At 39.6% G+C, this 18,809-nt stretch overlaps 1 protein-coding gene across 6 annotated transcripts in view; it reads right to left on the reverse strand.

Moving 5' to 3' along the window:
* The window catches only part of PCSK5 (proprotein convertase subtilisin/kexin type 5), a 444,775-nt gene that overhangs the window by 307,990 nt on the left and 117,976 nt on the right, over positions 1-18,809 (reverse strand). For all 6 annotated transcript variants that reach the window (XR_011497225.1, XM_070495324.1, XM_044767585.2 and 3 more), the window contains exons 4-5: positions 17,726-17,869; positions 13,580-13,656 (exon numbers count right to left, since the gene is read on the reverse strand). Coding sequence is in view for 5 of the 6 variants with exons in the window: in XM_070495324.1 (XP_070351425.1) it covers positions 13,580-13,656; positions 17,726-17,869 (221 nt within the window). In the remaining variant the exon portion in view is untranslated. The remainder of the gene's footprint in view (positions 1-13,579; positions 13,657-17,725; positions 17,870-18,809) is intronic.

Here is an 18,809-nt window from a genome sequence, read left to right on the forward strand (position 1 = left end):
GTGTGTGTGTGTGTGTGCGTGTGCACGCATGCTCAATGAGACAGAAAGAGAAGGCAATTGATTTTCACTAGATTTCAAATCTCTCAAGGAATTATCTCAAAAGTTTTGCTAATCAGTAATTATATGTGCATGGCCCATTTTCACCTTTTCATGCTAAAATTACCTAGTGAAAACATTTTTTTGAAGCTTACACTACTTGATTTACCTCCTTATTTCAAGAAAGGCTGGCACATAACACCTGAAAGAAGAAAAAAACCCCTAAATCAAAGGTTAATTTATAATTTCCTTTCTGATGGCTAAGAATAAGAATCAGTGGATGTTAATGAACACAGCCCCAGGGAACAAGCAATATTTTCTTTCCATGCAAATCACACTCTCTTTCTCAGAGTCTAAATTGAAGCTTCTTAATTTTAGCCGTGGAAAATACTTGTAAGAAGTATTCATAATAAAGGGAAGGTTTTTTTCCGTTACTGAAACTGTTAGTTATTTCTATTCATTTAAGACAAATAGAAACAAAACCAAAAATGGCAGAACAATTTTACAAAATAATTTGGAACATTAGAAAAACAATAAATTAAAATTCATTTAAAACTTTTATTTCTGACTGGGTTTAGGTGCTTCATCCATGACATTTGAATATTTTGCATTTCATGGCCTTGTTTCTTTTCCTGGTTTTCTCAAGTAAAAATGGGCGGTCACCCTACCACAGAGCAGGGATATAGCAACACTCAGCTTCCAACCAGGTTAAATTAGTAACCATCATAACACACAAGATAGCATCTTATATTTAACAATCTCAAAGCTCAGTGGAATGATAACAAGATAACTACTTACTGAGTGCCTACTATTTACTAGTCTCCAGCATGAATGAAGCATGCTATTTCCAGAGATCTGTAAAAAAATTAGTTAAAACTAGAGCATAATGCAGTATGAGTTAAGTGGTGAAGCTCAAAGATAGTGGACATAGGATAAGCTCATTGAGTACATCTAAAGAGTGTGGACTTGGTCATAAACGGTTTGAAGATAGATGAAAAACACGTTTAGACTTGAGTTTTAGATAAAGGAGAGGCCCTAGGGAAAAGTAGGAAATTTCTGACTTCTCTCCTTTACAAAGAAAAGAAAAAACCAAAATGGCTAAACAAGAAAATGCCGTTTATTCCAAAGCTTGAAAGGAGCTTACTAATATTGAAGACACTGTCAGCCATTAGAAACATTCTCTCAGTAGGAATGATTATTCCCTTCCATCAGTCATTTTCCAAGACTCCGGGCAAATGCTACCAGCTCCAGAAGGCTTGCCTACAATTTCTGCCTATCTCCAGTGACAACTTGTTTAAACTCTATTCCTATTGTCTGGAGCACTGGTTTACAATGGTTTGTTTTGTATAAACAGAACTTTTTGCTTTAAATATAATTTTAGGAGAAATTCCACCATCTGAAATAGATTTTACTATAGACTTTTTAAAGGGGAGTGCTTTAGTTGAGAAAGAGAGGGCTACACCCATTCCACACAGCCTCCTGAGTGACACGTGGGCAGCCTCGTCAGATCCAGCAACAGACTCTAGGTAGGGTTCCATGAAACACTTTTGGAAAACCAATGGTCTCCGAATCACATCCTGCCTAACGGTTTGTTTTAATTGTCATACTGTGTTAGTTAAGAGATGGATCAATGCTAAATTTCTACATACTGTAAGTATATCACTAGTTGGATTTTTAAGATATAATTAAAGCAAAATGCTATTCTAGTAAGTATTCAAGAAGTCTTTTCTGAATGAAACTATATGCCATAAAATAAGCACTAAACTCTCATAAACTAACAATTATTTCCATGAATTAAAAAGTATCTATTGCTTATGAACACTATATTCAAAAGAAGAGCATCTAAGAGTGAATTACATGATACAAAGAGTATTAGTTTGGAAATCAGATTCACCTTCATAAGCTTTGTGAACCTGCCTTGAATTTTTCTTTCTTTCACTGGACAGAATGGGCACCAATAATGACATTTAATTTCAGGTTCTTTGCTGTAATTGAGTTAAGCAGACAAGCAGTTTATTAAAACGATATCGGGAAGTTCAGAATTGTTGGGAGCACTAAACAACCAAGGGAGAGACTAAGGATCAAGAAATACACACAGTGGGGCTGGCCTGGTGGCACAGTGGTTAAGTTCACATGCTCTGCTTTGGCAGCCTGGGGTTCACGGGTTCAGATCCCAGGCACAGACCTACACACTGCTCATCAAGCCATGCTGTGGTGGCATCTCACATAGAAAATAGAGGAAGATTGGCAAAGATGTTAGCTCAGGGCCAATCTGCCTCCCTGGCTCCCCACCCCCAAAAAGAAAAGAAAACACATAGGTGCTCTATGAAGAAAGACCTGCTGAGAGAGTGGGAGAAGGACACACGTAAGTGAGTGAGAGCTTCCCTGGCCTCTGGGCCACTACCTGCACAAGTGCTACTGAGTTGTAGAATCTAGATCACTTGGCCTACGGTCCAGACTTGAGCAAGGGAGGCTGAGCAGGTTAACAGTTTCTGGCATTTTCGACTGCCATACTGGAGAGGAGTCTTGGCTCTCCACTGAAAGTCATAAAACAGAAAATTCCTTCTACAAAAAAAAATAATTCAGATACTGGGGCACCAAAACAATTCCCTGCTACCTCTCTGACATGAATGTGTACAAGTCAAGTGAGAATACATGTAAAAATGCTTTGCCATCTGTAAAGTTCTAGATAAATTCTTCTTAGTAGATGGCTCCTCTGTATTTGAGAAGGTGAGACCTGAGATGGCTTGGAAGGACGAATGCCAGTCAAGGGAGCCAGAAAATCTGTTCTTTTTTCTCATTCTCTTATGGAGAACACATAGTAGCCCTGCCGACCTCTATTGAGACTTTGCTGAGTTTATAGCCCAAGGCAAAAGCAGCCAAGGATTCTTCGGGGGACAAAGTTTTCTCTGCTCCCTTTCCCAAATCACATACCAAGCTTCTCAAAGCTATAGAATTGCTCACAGGAAAACCGAATAAGTAGCTCATGTCTACTGAGTTTTGTATATTATTATAATGACACAGCACTAACTTTTCAAGCATGAACAACATGCAGTGTTTGTCCATGTATCGGCACAGGAAGATTTTATAGGTATTGCTCCAAATATTCTCTCAGTGTATAAAAGGATTATTCAATGTTATCAAACAATTTATCTAGCAAAGAGTTACTTGGGCTTCCCTCTGCCACATACATTTTCCCGTTTCATTCCAAATATATGCCTTGGAAATCCGTGTGTGTTATATTCATACAGATTTCAGAAACCTATAAATCTTGTAAGAAGAATGTGAATTTAAGATACGAGCAGCATCCTTAACAAAGTTTAGTTTCTTAGCATACAAAGAAACAGCATCTCCCTAATCAAAGACAAGGAAAAAAGATAACGGATATGAAGAGGTAATGAGTATTTTATTTCGACCCGGATGAATTAAACATGAGTTAGCATCCCTTATAATTTAAATAAGTTTTACAATGGGGATTCTAACCGAAGCTCATAGAAACACAATGAGAAAATTAGATGATGATAAATGGAATGAATAGATGTAAAAACAGTATGTATGGTCATAAATATGAAAGAAAGAATACTCAATAAACCTGCAATGGCTTATCTGAATACCTTCTCATATTTGCATTTGAACTGCAAAGATGTCAACAAGTACAAATTAACACTCCTACAAATACACCAGTGAAATAGGTCTTGTGAAATAGTTGCTTCTGAGATTGTCCCTCACTTGGGGACCCCTTTTGCCTCTATTAGAATTAAATTTCAACAAAGTCAAGTCCTCTAATTCTTTAATCTTTTCAGTTTAAACCTAGTCCCTTCTCAGATGCTCTCCATCACCTAACTTCCCCTAACACTCCCTATGTGATGCTAAGATGGATAGATAAGAGATAGAAAAAAACAATCAAGTGTTTTTGTTTCAAATGTTTCCCACTCCTTTGAAAAGCATTAAAGGGACTTGTGGTTGCTTTAGGAAGAAAATAAATAAGTTTTATGAAAGAGTCAGATGTCTGTTAAAATTAACAACATAGGTCACAATTAAAACTGCTGAACAACTCAAGTTCTGGTCAGACGACATCATACAAACTATGTGAACTACTGCCAGGACTGGGCAAGTGCTAGAGACAAATGTCTGCTTCTTCCTCTGCATGATGACAACATTATGCTAGAGCTTACGGGAAGATCAAGGTATCAGGATGGTAGAAAAAGAAAGGCATCAGTGACAACCTGATACAGGTGAGACTGGATGGTTGGAGAGAAAATAAGAGTCTATATTTGGTAATTGGGACAGGTGTGGGTGGTGGTGTGATCCTGTGAGGATGAACCTCAGAAGGAGGGAAAACCAACCAAGAGCAAAAAGGGCATATAAAATCCTTAGCAGTCAGCTAATCTCAGCCCAGGATGTCACCAACAAGGTATTTTATCTGCAATTCATGCAAATTCAAATGCATTTACTAGCATATGTAAATTATATGCAAATAGTGTAGGGATATCTAAAAATAGGAAGAGGTAAACTCAACTCACAAAGGTCAGTCTTTTCTAAAATTCATGAGATAGCAGCGTGTGATGAGACCATGTGGTGGAGAAAGTGAAGATTCAGGGGAATCTGCTGGAAAATCACAAGTAGGCTACTGCTCTTCTCAGTTCCATCGAGCTATTTCAGGTGTTCTATAGGCAAGGGAATTCTCCACAGTCCTCCAAAGCAGGAGACATCCACAAGACTCCATATCCTTCATAGGGTAGGAGAAGGTTTCCGATTCCCACAGGCTCTCCTTGGGTTCAGTCTTTCCTCCTACAGAGAATCTTTCTTGCACAGCCACAATTCCAGAGCACTCTCAAGGGTTGTCATTTAAGTGCAAAAACTGGGACAGTACCTCCTAGTTTATGTGATTCCAACTTAAAATAGTCCATATTTCCATTTAGAGAAATATGAAAACTACCTACCCTCTGAGAATTAGACTAAAACTTTATCTTATTACTTACCACCCTTTATAATAATAGTAAGAGTACTTTTATGTAGTTTCCCAAAATATTTACTTACATTATGACTACGTGTTACTCATTCAAATTTAATTTAACAAAAAAAGCTATTAATATATACTAGTAGAATTGTTTGAGAACAGAGACTCAAGCTCCGGCTTCCCCATGCTGACTTCTGATCAGACCATACCTGAAGCCTTCCTTTTTGTTTTTTTTACTATAAAGCTTTCCCACTCCTGAGTTTGCCATTGAGTCTCTTCCAGTGATGGTAGCTGACTCCTTTCCTACAGCAGGCTCTCAACAAACAGCTTCTCATTTCATTTGGGTGGCCTTCATTTATTTCCAGAGAACAAATACCATTGTGAAGTCCAATTTATGTCAGCACTTTCTGTAGTAAGTGATCTTTGTTACTTGTTCAAAGTCACAAGCACATAAAGTGGTGGCAATTATTATGGACCAATCCCCTCTCTCTGGAGAAACAGGGCTCTGAATACCAGCACTTAGTAGAGCCGGGTTATTAAGTGCTTACTGAACACAGTGGTGTAGCATTCTGGTGATTACAGCTCTCCAAAGGTAGCAAACTTACTGAAGCATGTGCTCAACACAGGAATTAATTTCTCATCTACTCGACTACAGATTAATTTAGCTACGCAGGTAAATAGATGGTGTGGGAACAAATGAGCTCAAATTCTGACTCTGCCAGTCGGTGACATTAGGCACTTTATCTCACCTCTCTAGACCTTCTCCCTGAACTGGGTTGCTGTGAGCAGTGAATGAGACAACACGCAGATGTGAAATTTTATTAGCAGTTGCTTCCATTGCATTAAAATATAGTCAAGTAGACTTAGATTTGGGGGTCGTTTCTTTAAGTTCAATAGAGAGGGTGAGCTACTGATGTGACAAAGGAGGCTCTGATGCGAATGCTTCTCCAAGGCCACAGATAGAGTGAGCAACATGGCTGGGATGGTACCCAGGCCGCATCTGAAGGCAGAACATTTTTTACTCTATCACCTTGCCTTCCTTGGTGACCTATTTTATGAGAATTAATCAAATAGGTCCTCATCTAAAGGACATGTTTTCTACCTTTTCACCCTTTATTAAGGATTGTAATTGAAGTGCACACCTACCACTGATACTAAACACACACAAAGTACAGTGGAACAACAGGCTTCTATTGTAATTAACTGAACTGTTAAAACATAAAAATTATGACATCTTTTTTACCTTGTAAAAACAACATTCTAACTTTAGTTCCTTCACTAAGAAGGCAATTGATTTGAATAGAAAGGCATTTGATATCTCAACAATATCTGGATAATATTGAAATGAACAATCAGCCAGTTTGCAATTTGATTCTTTTTTTAGCACCTGCTTCTTCTGGTAACCATACAGGGAGTGAGAGAAAGCAAATAAGGGCTCTTTCTCGCCTCAGTTTGCCCTCTTGCTCAGAACTAACACGAGCGTCCACTGGCTGATCCCATTTGAAAGTTCGCAGATGCTTCTCTAATGCTCTGTAGCAGTACAAATAATACAGTGCCAGCACTGGCCTCTCAAGGTCTCCATGCTCTGAAGTTTCCATATGTGTGGATACAAGGACACAGAAGAAAATATAAGGACCCAAGGTGGAGGTCAGAGGAGAAGATTAAAAGAGAAAGATAAATAAATATATCTGTCTGGAAACCCTGCTCAAATGCTTAATCCATTATTAAAGGATACTTATCTCTTTCCCTTACTGCAATTTCCATCTGCTTCAGAGGCCTCAGGAGTTTGTGAGTTTGTTTTTTAAATAAGAAATTTAAATTGAAGGAATTATCAATTATTCATGTCAATAGTACACGGGGTTAGCATAAATTATACCCAAATCTCATGTTAACCTATAGCATCAATCAGACCCTTTATCAAAACTCTTACTGAGAGCCCCAGGAGACTGTGTCCCCAAAATTGACAAAGGGAAGAACAAAGGGGTCCAAAGACTGCATTAGCATGATTATAATCCCTGGAATAATTAATGCATTGTTTTCTAAAAATGAATATTTACACTTCAGGTGACAGGAATATAGAAATTCAAAATTAGAGAACCATTTTCTGTATTTATTCTCATTAAAGAATAGACAGCCACTTAGCCAAATGCTATGAATCTATTTATTTTCTTTCTTAGAAGTGTCCGAACATTTTCCCTTTTACTCTATCAAAGATACCAGGCTAAAGGACTAACATACCTGTGTCTATCAGGGGCCAATCAGGAAACCCTGGGCTCTTATATACTGGGTAGCATGAGAAAAATTTCTTCAAGGGACTCATATAAAGATGCCAGCAGGGTTTGGGGAACCAATAGGGAGTACAGCAGTGTTCTGAACTAGCAACACTGGGAACCCCTAGCTCTAAGGAGCCTTAAGGAGGAAGTGGTTATTGATACCCATAAAGGGCAGCTCTTAGGAGGTCAGCTTTAGGGCCACCTCACAGGAGTTATGACCTTCAGGGATGCAGCTAACCCCCATGGCCCAGCAAGGAGAGGGCAGAGAATAAATACCTCTTCTTCACTCTCCTGCACCCCACTGATCTCCTGGCTGAGCCTTCCATTAGCCAAAGCCAATGGGAAGCCAGAGGGCAAGGGAGCCTGTTAACACCATCCCTAGAGATCAGCTTTCTGGGGTACAGAGCAGGGTGAAGGGTCAGAAAAAAGATATCTGGCACGAAGATGCACTATATATAACACTATTTAATAGTTACTACTTTGTGAGACATTTTGTTAATTCATCTAGATGAGCCAATCAAGGTTGATACTCTTGTAATTATTGTTAAGTAGGACCAAACAGACATTTTATATCCCAAACTAAACTGGAAATCATCTCAGTATCTGTTCTTGCCTCTCTATTCCCTTCCTTGGTAAGTGTGACCCCCATCTACAATAGGAAAGGTTTCTAAAAGAAGTCAGTTCACAGGTGCTGTGAAAACTTACTAGAAAGCATCCAGCTCAGATCAGAGAGGTGAGTGAAAGCATCGCAGGAAAGTGACCTGAGTTGAAAGAGGAGGGGGAATTACGCAGGTGCAGATGGTGGAGGGCACCACCATCAACAGTTGTGGCACACTCAGGGAACTCCACAAGTCCTGTAGGGCTGATAGATAAAGTGGGAGGAAATGTGGATACAGAGCAGAGCAGACAATGATGACGGAGGAGTGGGCTCATGGAGGTCTTATATTGTTAACAAAATGTCAAGACATTAAAGGATTTTAATGTTCTTATTTTGGTTCAGAAATATCACTTGGGCAGCAGGATGGGGTGAGAGTGGAGACAGGGAAACCGTTTAGGAGATTTTACAAGGATGCAGGTGAGAGAAGGGGGAGAGACTAACAGAAGGCTAGTGTGGAGGGATGGATGAGGGTGTTGAAGTCTTTGGAGAGCTATTAAAGAGGAGGACTTCAATGGTGAGAACTGTCAGGACTTGGTGAGTAATGGACGTCGAGGGGAAAGGAGAGCGATGGCTGGCTTCTGGTCCAAGAGAGCCTTCTCCTATTGTACTACAACTTTCTGTGAGAACCCAGACCCGGCCCACTTCCCAGAATCTAAAAGAGGATCAAAAATGTTACTTATCTCAATGCACTGCATCACGAACCCATATGATAGAAAAGAATTTTCTAAAATATTCATTGCAGATTCTTTCATGGACATGAAATCTATGGCTGTATACAAAAAGTGTCAGGTATTTTTCACTACTGACTGTTTTGTATACATTAAACATCAAGTACGTACATTTGTAGTCAACATTACACATATCCCTTTGATAATCACGGGCCAAGTAACTACTGTGTAGTATACTATAGATGTTATTTTGCAAAAGGATTAGAGGAAAGCTTTTGAACATATTTGGAAATATAAATCAGTCTCTGATAATGGCCCTACTTTTCTTTGGTAGGTTTTGTCCGACCTACTTAGCTATAGGATAATTTTATCTTAACATATTTAACTACATCCTGTGTATGAAGAAATAATGCTTCTACATTAAGAAGCATTAAGATCATAGATCTAAAGTGTCTTTTTCTTTTCTCTAACATTGAGTTAAAATATTTCCTGTATAATCAGAAAACACTGACTACATCCATTGGCTTTGCTTTGGAACACCAGCTCCTGATAACAGTTGTCGTCTGCAAGAATAAGAGAAAGCCACACACACTTCCGTTTCGGCAACATGACAACTTTCTTAAAACCAGAAATTATGTGTGAAAGGAGACTAAATAACAAAAAGAAATGTGCTTCCGGGGCTGGCCCCGTGGCCCAGTGGTTAAGTTCGTGCGCTCTGCTGCAGGCGGCCCGGTGTTTCGTTGGTTCGAGTCCTGGGCGCGGGCATGGCACTGCTCATCAAGCCACGCTGGGGCGGCATCCCACATGCCACAACTAGAAGGACCCACAACGAAGAATATACAGCTATGTGCCGGGGGGCTTTGGGGAGAAAAAGGAAAAATAAAAAATCTTTAAAAAAAAAAAAGAAATGTGCTTCCATCCACCCCGGTTAAATCTTCTTGGAAACAGAGATAAGAAACAAAATGAAAAATCCATTCCTTTTGGAAAATGAGTCTTTAACCTATGGGTTGGTTTATTTTGAAAAGGAATTAGATTCTAGGCCCACATATCACACATTCATAATATAACGCCATTGTCTCATCTCTCACTAGATATGCTGCTATGACTTTTAAGCAGAGGGAACATTTAACAAGAAGCAACCTAGGGAAGGGACGATCTAACTCAGACATCAATAATTCATTTATCAGAAATAGGAGTAGTGGTATGAAATGCCAGGAGACTGTTTCATTTACGGGGAGGTATTTTCTATTTTAAGCCTGGAACAATACAGGCAGCTTTATTTGGCAAGCTAATATGAATGGAGGCACAGCTGAACGGGAGAATAGGTTTTATGGTCTCCTCTAATAACGGTATTTCTTTAGCATCAGTTATTTAGGTCTGACACACAACACCATTTGGGCACTTGAAGAAGTGACAAGAAAGGAATTTTTATAACTTTTGAACTTCAGAGGCAATTACCTTTACCCCAAAGCGTTAGCACTAGAAATGTAACCATGTTACATCTAAGAGATATGATTTGCATAAAGTTGTGAGGGTACATTCTCTCTTAGTACTAACAACCCTTCGGGTGTTACAGCTTCTTACTAAGTCATCTCCCAATTCAGCCCATTAGTTGGCAGCCTATATTATTTCATCATTGTATCCCCCAAGCATTTAGCACAGAACCATTCACAAAGCAGGGTCTCAATGAATAGCTGCTGAATGAATGAACAAATGTAGCCAAGTGTCAAGTAATTCCAGATATGCTCTGAAGCCTACTGGTCAGATTGTACAATGAGGAGACCCTTGCCTAGAATATGCCTCAACTTCCCCATTCTGATGATGATTAGAAATTCCTCCTCTTCGCTATCTTACATTAAATTCAAGGACTCCTGCTCCACTGCGGGAGATGGGGAAATGGAATTAAAGAAAAGCAGATTTACTGTAGATTGAACGATTCATAGCTCTCAGATCCTAAAGAAGCAAAAAGACCTATCCAAACCTCTAACCTTGGAAATACACAAAGACCTCCAAGTCTTAATTTAAATTTGAAATGGCCATTGGCATGTATATTTTGAGATACTTATAATTTTTAACTGATTATTTCTCAAGAACTGGATATGGGAAGAGAACGCAATTATAATTATAGCTATAATTATCTAGCACCTATTACATAGTCAGCAGTATGCTTGGTGTTTTACAAACTTTATTGCTACTCTTTAGAGGTATTATTATGTCTATTTTAGAGATTAAAAACAAGTAACTAAAGCTCAGAGTAGTTAGACCCAAAGACCATAAAACTAATCAAGGAGAACCAAGGCTAAAAGCCAACTTTTCTAAACTACAAACCCACTCTTATTTCCTGAGGCCAGGTGACATCTATTCAAACAGATTTTATCTGTCTCTGGATGCACGCTTAAAGACAGATCCATCAATCATACCTATAGTTATGGTCTAGTGAGCAGAGAGGATACTTTAACCCTAAATGCCTGAATAAAAGCTTGTGGTTGGCCAAAAAAAAAAAATCAGGCATCAACTTTTGAGAAGATATAAAGGGACACCTGATGTCCCAGGTGACTGGTATGGACTGCTGGTGTTGCACCTCTGAAAATGCCATCTTTCACTGTCAAGACAGGAACAATACCTGCATCCTCCAATAATCAATCAAACCCACACTGTACTCCAAGAACCATGGACAGTGCTTAGAACGGGGCGAAACAGGACACACTAGAATAGCCCAGAGTGAGTGGGACCACGGTGATGCTTCTTGAACAAACGTCTTGGGAAGCAGCCAAGTTTAAAAGGAATCTTCACAAAGAACACAGTTTTTAAAAGGGAGCCTATGAAAAGTCAGTGAACATAGTATAGTCAGTTCTCCTATAACATTTGCCCTGAAAATATGAATTTTTTCCAATACCATTGATATATTAGAGAAGAATTTGAGCATAACGCAAAATTTGCATTTGTTTACGCACAATTTTGTCCCCAAAACTCTAGGTGAATGTAGAAAACACCTAGCTGTACTGAGCCTGGTAGGAAGACACAAAACCCACAGAGTTACTATCGTCCTCAGGAGCACAACGGTCCACACTTGTCCACATCTGTGTGGCTATCTCCTCTTTGATTTTAGGTAACCCTCCTTCTTCTTCACAGTAACTTGCAAGCTGCCACACTTCCGAAAGCCATCCTGGGAGGTGTCCTCCATTCTGCTTAATTTTCCCCTTTCCTCTCAAGCTATTTCATAATTTTCCTCTCTATTCTGTGTTCTTCTTTAAGATTTTAATCGTCATCTCTTATTTCCTCTTACTCTTTTTCTCTTGCATACAGAACGTCAGGCCTGTGAGTAGGAGTAGATATAATGGGCACACGCTTGCACAAGCAAACTTCATGTCTTTTTCAACATAAAGTGCCACAGTTATTATAATTTTATACATTTCTTAACCATTTAACATGGATAAAACTGGGCTATTATTTTTAATAGGTCCCTATGATCTTCGTGTTTGTGTCACTGGTGAAGATTTTTAGTGTTGAGCCCCTACTTCATTTTCTTATTATTCCGTGGCTTTAGATTTTGCAGAGTAAGAGTATTTGCGGGAATGCATATATTGCATTATAGCAGAATGGATTACATATTGAAATTTATCAGTGGTGACTTTTAAGTACTGAAGCTTCAAGTTTCTTCCTCAGTGTTTCACGCTAGTTTGCAAATTAGGTTGAATGCATTAGCACGGATTGTCTCAAATTATAAGCCTTTGTGTGAAATTCACTATAACTTTAAACCGTGTAATCTAGTCACTAATGAACAGTTCTAAAAGAAAAGTATCCATTTTAATTTAGATCTCTTTCTCTTTTTGTTTAGAAAGTTCTGGAAAATTCTATCTACATTAATTTGCACATTAATACTTTCACCACTCACAACACTCAGTTGTTAATATTAACAAACAGCATATTTTCCACAGTAACATTTTGAAGCTTCTTTGTAGATGGTAAAAAGAGAAAGAAAGAAAAAAATCGATGCACAGTCATAATTATCTAGGTTGTTTTTTTAAGCTAAACTTAGTGACTTCTTTAATCAAATAATACTAGCTGAGAAATTTTTCCCGAAAGAAGAACACAGACTGGAAATAGTACATAATAAGTGGGCAAAACACCTCTCTTTGAAACTTCTGCGATCTCAAACTAAAACATGTAAATAAAATTTCAAGTTATAGTATCTAAATCATAGCATTATCCTAGAGAAGCTTTGCAGTAAAAGGAAAAAAGTTAATGTGATCTAGAGATTAGAAATATCTACTAATCTTTTAGAGAATCTGGGTCATCATAAACCTAAAAAAGCATTCCCATTTACTTTCTGAGGAATGTTAGGATATTTTATGTTATCAAATGGAGGTGCATTTTCACTTGCTTTCACAAAGACTACTGTACTAACTGGAAAGTGTAAATGTGGTTAAATGGGTTTCTATGGCTCTTGACTGTGGAGATAAGAAAGGCAACGTGCTCCACACGTGGCAAACCTCACAGGCATTTCAGGTGTATCAGTAGGAGACACATTCACTACAGAGGAGACGGGAGAAAAGCAGCAGCAAAAATAGGAATTGGCAGAGACCTCCAGCACAGTGTTCAATGATATTTACTGAATTTAACAAAATAAAGTAACTCTTTTTGGGGGTACTTTGTTTAGCCTCTCCCTTTAGCACCCTCATCCTCAACAAATGGGTCATGAGCCAATTACCACATGAGGGGCAATATTCCCCAGCTGCACCCTTAAGATCTGGAAATGCTGAGTCATTCCCCAGAGTTCTCTCTGCAACCATTCTTATTACGTCAACCACCCCTTTTTATTACCAAGAAGCTTCAGTGGAGAGAGACTTGTTTATCTTGGAGCAAATTAGGGATCGTTTGTTACCAAGGATTTCTAAGAAAAAAAAAATTACTTCCCTCAGCAAGAGCAGAAAACAAAGCTCCTTGCCAGCCACACGCCAGCCACCCCTCACTTGAGCCTTACTTGTTCTCGTTGCTTGCATCATAACGAGGCATTGGATCCAAGTCATTCCCATTCACGTCACAACTTGCCAGAGCATCCTATGGCCACAGAGGAGAGAGCAAGAGAAAGGAGACGGACATTCATTAATTAGCCAGTAACCCGAAGGCTCATGCATTCTTAAACACATTTCTGCAAGAGTAATTATGTTAAATAATACACTCATGGTTCGGTGGTGTCAGGATGCCACGTTCAGTAATAATCCATGTTGTGTTTTTACCCCTTAAGGGGAAAAAATACTCTCCACGGACCAAAGAAGTGTCCAGTCCACTCTTGCCAGCACTTTTTCCCTCATACCTAGAACGGGCCCCTTACCCAATTCCTGCAAAGATGTCCTCAATTACCACCTTTTCTGTGAAGGACTCCTGTAGCACCCACAGGAAAGTGAGTTATTCGTCATGGACTCTCCATCTATTCCTTACTTCATTTCCTGAGTGTGCAAATTCCTTATCATAATTCAAACGTTTTTCTGAAGACAAAAATCATCCATGAATAATTGGCAAGCCAATTAAAAATCAGTGTTAGAAATTTACTATATCAGGTATCTTGGGACCTGCATTAGACAATACTTGTCTGGTTTCAGATGTTTTATCTACTATAAAAGAGTCTACAGTTCAGACTTCTTACTAAGGCTGATGGCCTTTTGCCCCAACCAAATTAATGAACAGTTTTATTATACGCCAGGGTTTCAAAATGAGGCCAAAGTGTCTCTGAAACCAAAGTTGGGTTTAATAGTTTGCTTTTAAAAATGATTGTGAAAATCTCCAAATTACTAAAAAGAACTTACTGAATTGTTCCATCATTCAAATTTATGTCACTAGATAGAACGAATTTAGGACGATTTGAATTTTCAGATGCTTTATGATAATTCCCCATCAGTTTTAGTGAAAACAAATGCTGTCTTTGTTTTCCATCTTTATCAAAGCCTCTTGTTTCTGAAAATAATTTGTAATATACAAAGTCAGAAATGTTTGGGGGAATTAAGCAAAATACATATTTCATATAAAGGTGGTAAGTCGCTTCTTCCCATACAGAGGGGGCCCTGCAGCTGCCCTTAGTGGGCATTACGGCACAAAGGGCGTGTCTCTAGTGTAACTTACCAATTTTACAGATTGGTGGTTACCAGGGGGAAGGGGGAGGGGGGAGGGCAAAAAAGGATAAAGGGGCACATATGTATGGTGACAGATGGCACCTAGACTTCTGGGGGTGACCATGATGTTGTCTATACACAAGTCAAAATATAATGATGTACACCTGAAATTTATATAATGTTAAACCAATGTTACTGCAATAAACTAATTAAAAAAATCGTTTTTAAAGTTTTTTTTTTAAAAAAAAGGAAGCAGAAGACCACCGAACTGCCTGTGGGACCAAGACTGAAACCCAGGCCATCTGACACTCCATCCAACATGATTTTCTCTAGGAGAACTGAGAGGGCACCAGTACTGCTAATTACACAGATAAATTATGGAGAATTTTCTTTCAAAGGGGAAAAAAAAGAAAAAAGGTGAAGAATGCAATCACAATTAGGTTAAAGCTATTTGTATTTAATCAAATACATTCCTATATAGTGGGGAGCAGAACACCCCATTAAAAAAAATCTCTTCACATATGACAAGAAAGACTTCTTTGCTAGGAGATAAGTAGCCACAGTTCTGTGCTTTATATAACCTTGGCCAACTCGCTTTAGTTTTCAGGCCTCAGTTTCTACCCTATCAAATGAAGAGATTGAGCTGAAGTTCCCTTTTCAGCTCTAAGATTCTGTGCTGTGAAGAGATCCAGGTTTATCTGAGTGTGCTTGGAGGCAGGCTGAGAGCAGCCACTTGAACGTTTTGTTCAAATGAGAACTAAATGAATTTGCGGTCCCTCTTTTTTTTTTAACCTTAGGGAAAATCACCTAGTTCAGGGAAAACTGTTTCAATATTTCATTGTAAAAAATTAATTTTGTGAAGTTTCTTGGCTGAATTTTTGAAACAAAATGGGCAACAGAATAGACTATTGCAAGGAAAAGTAGTTGAAGTCGATGGAAATGTAATACGATAATGGGTGTAACTGGTGAAGGAAGGTCTTTGTGGGTCAGAAATATGGGTGACTGTGTGCGCCAGTGGTAGCTTCTGATGTGCCGAGGAAGTGACTTGGAAGTATTTTACTTGCAAAGATAAAATGGAGTCTTTTCAGGTTAGTGACAAAAGGAAAATTAAGAGAGATTAAGAGTCATGAAATAAGTGAGATTGAGCAAACAAGAAAGAAACATTCGAGAGACTTTACGGCAATTTCTACCTAAATGGTTTCATGAGAAGCTGAAGCAGTAGGTGCGAGGCCAGAGACGAGAAGTTCACAGAGACAGACACACACAGTGATTCCCATTGTGCAGAGAAATTAAGCCTTCCCATGCCGAAGACTGTCAGTGAAAGAGACGGACAGAGAGAGAGAGAGATCAGAATTCAACAGGACATCGTGTCCCTTTCTGTGACTCTCGTCCTTAAGGAAAAGGCCACGTCCACTCTGAGTAAGGCCAGGACAACATCCCTCAGGGCCACTGGGGTATCCAGCAGTTACTGAGGAGCAAACAGCAGAGAGAGGCAGTGGGCATGCTAGGATGGCAACTCCTCTGTGCGGATGTGCAGAGGGAACCAATGGGCAGGGCACATCTCAGAATTCTCTGCTGGCTCAGGGCACAGTGGGATGGGCTGGGCTTGCTGAAGACCCTCCCTTAATGACGATGAAGTGGAATATAGAAGAGAAAAATTTGAGGAGATGTGTCTTCCCAGTTATAGCCCAGGGTTTTCTGTGGGGCCCCTCCTTAAACAGAGGGCAAAGCTTCCCGCCTGGTCTATGACTTTCCTCCTAAAGGGTCAATACGAGTCCTGTAAAGGGAAGTGGGCTTCACTGTGATTTAGAGCTGCTTATATTTTCCAGAATATAAGAGAAACTTGTAAGCTGATAGAACATCATCCAATTTAAGATCAATTTTTTTCAATACCAACGTGAAATACAATTTAGGAAAACTCACGCAGCCAAAATTTGGGAATTAAAAGGAACCACGGAGGAATAGAGAGGGACATGGGTAAAAGTGAGTGCAGTTTAAGTGGGTTTGCAGCAATATCATTGTTCCTGGGTGGAAATAGTTGTCAACAGAAAAGAAGTTAGAGAATTCAGGAGACATGGGTGTATGTGGGATCCACGAGGAGTTTCCGCTGAGCTCTCATGGGGATCAGAGAGTTTTATCTGCAGATAATAGGGAGTCATTGCAGGCTCTTTAGAAACAAGAGAAATATTTTAGGGAGAACACCAAGGTGTCAGGAAACACAAATTAGCAACAGATAGAGAACAGCATATTGGGAGATAATTATGACACTTTTAACCCAACTTAAGGAGGAGAAGCCGATGGAATGGATAAGTTTGGAGAACAGAGGACACAGGGGTCATTGACACATTTCCGGGCAGTGAATATCACAGGGAAAGAGGGGACCCAGAGGCTCTAGGGGCAGAAACTGACCCCTGTGTCCAGGAACAGGCTACCAACACACTGAGCACCGGGTATCAAGACCATGGTTTTCAATGAAAGCACGGAGCTTCAGCACTTTTGCTTGCTCTGTGATCTTGGGCTCATCTTCTGTTCTCTCTAAGTCCTGGAATCATGGTTCTTTCTTAAGAAAGGGAATTGACTGATTCCTAAGGACTACTGGGAGACTGATTATCACTGTACTTTAAAAAGGAGAGGCAGAGAGAGAAAGAGAACAGCAGAATACCTTGAGAAAAGTTCTGAGTACACTTTTCTCCATGAAAGAAACAAAGAATGTTGTCTGGCTGCCTTGATGAACTGTTGAGAAGAGCAGTTGTCATCAGTAGCAGATGGTGTTGGTGGTGGGGTTTCTGCTACTGTATCACCTGCTTTCTGTCATCAGAACATCAGAAGCACTGAGAGTTGAAATCATTATCTCACGCTTCCTGTACTCCGAGAGCACATCTTTCACAAGATGCGAGCAGCGCGCAGAACCTATTGTACGTGTTAGCTGCATTTTTCAGTTTTCCCCCTTTTTGATAATCCTAACATGAGCTCCCTTGCTTCCAAGGAGGGAAGGTGTTCTGACCACAGCAAACACTCACATAGTTCTGCATCAGATCCGGATGGGTTCTCTCAATGCCGTCGTCCAGGATGGTGACCACAATGTTCTTTCCCGTGTAGCCTCTCTTCCAGGCGCCTTCAATATTCATGTCCGATTGGCAAGGATGCGTGTTGTCACTGCAATGCTAAAGGAGGAAGAGGGAGAAGTGGACTTTGCAGTTACTCAATAGTGAAGAGATGAGAGAATTACCTACTTGTTAAGATAATGCATTAAATTAACAAAAATTTGGTGGACTGCCTGGTTGAGTAGAAGGACACAGGAGACTCCAGCAGGATCACAAGGGGAGGTGGGAAGGATAGATGTGGGGAAGGCAAGCGAAATAGAAGTCTCTTCTGCTAGCTCTGCCCTGTTCTAATACCATAGATCCTTTGGGAAAACATAATAAAATGAAGTATATCTCAACAACAGAATAACGGATGCATCATTTTACTGTTAGTGTATATTATTGACACATAAAAAGGCACTATGTAGCATTTCATTTATAAATCCAAACTAAGTAACTGAAGAACAAAGCCTTATGATTTCTTCACCAGGCACCTAGAAGCTGATTCAGCTACAAAGAGCTAACTCAGGCAGTGTCAGCCAGTGGTGTGCTGCTGTGAGAAACCCATGAACGAGAAATAATAACAGCTTCTTCAAACTTCCTTCAATAGAGTAACAATGGCTGTTGGACCATAGTTTGTAGGGGGTCAACACTCATTCAGGGCTACTTTGAGAAGGGAAAGAAGAATAGTGTCAAGTACAGAAAGGTGACCTCCGCAGGAAAATGCATGTGAGGGCTTCAAGGTTTATATAGAAACATTGAACCTTAGCTCATTATGGGTAGTCATTTCATTCCACAATGGTGACAACACACAAACATATTGAGAAATGAATTAAACCAGTAGCTTTTCCTGATATAATTTACTAGCCTTTGTCCAACCTACACAATTGTTCCTTCAAAGTCCATCTCTTTGAAATATCCCTCTAAGTGGTGTGTTTTCCAGGTTCTTAAGACTCAGCAGACAAACAAAGGGAGAGAAATGTGCTGTAACATAATGCCATAGCAACAGAGCCACCCCAGG

Source organism: Equus asinus, chromosome 23, assembly GCF_041296235.1.
Source record: "Equus asinus isolate D_3611 breed Donkey chromosome 23, EquAss-T2T_v2, whole genome shotgun sequence".
NCBI classification, from domain to species: domain Eukaryota; kingdom Metazoa; phylum Chordata; class Mammalia; order Perissodactyla; family Equidae; genus Equus; species Equus asinus.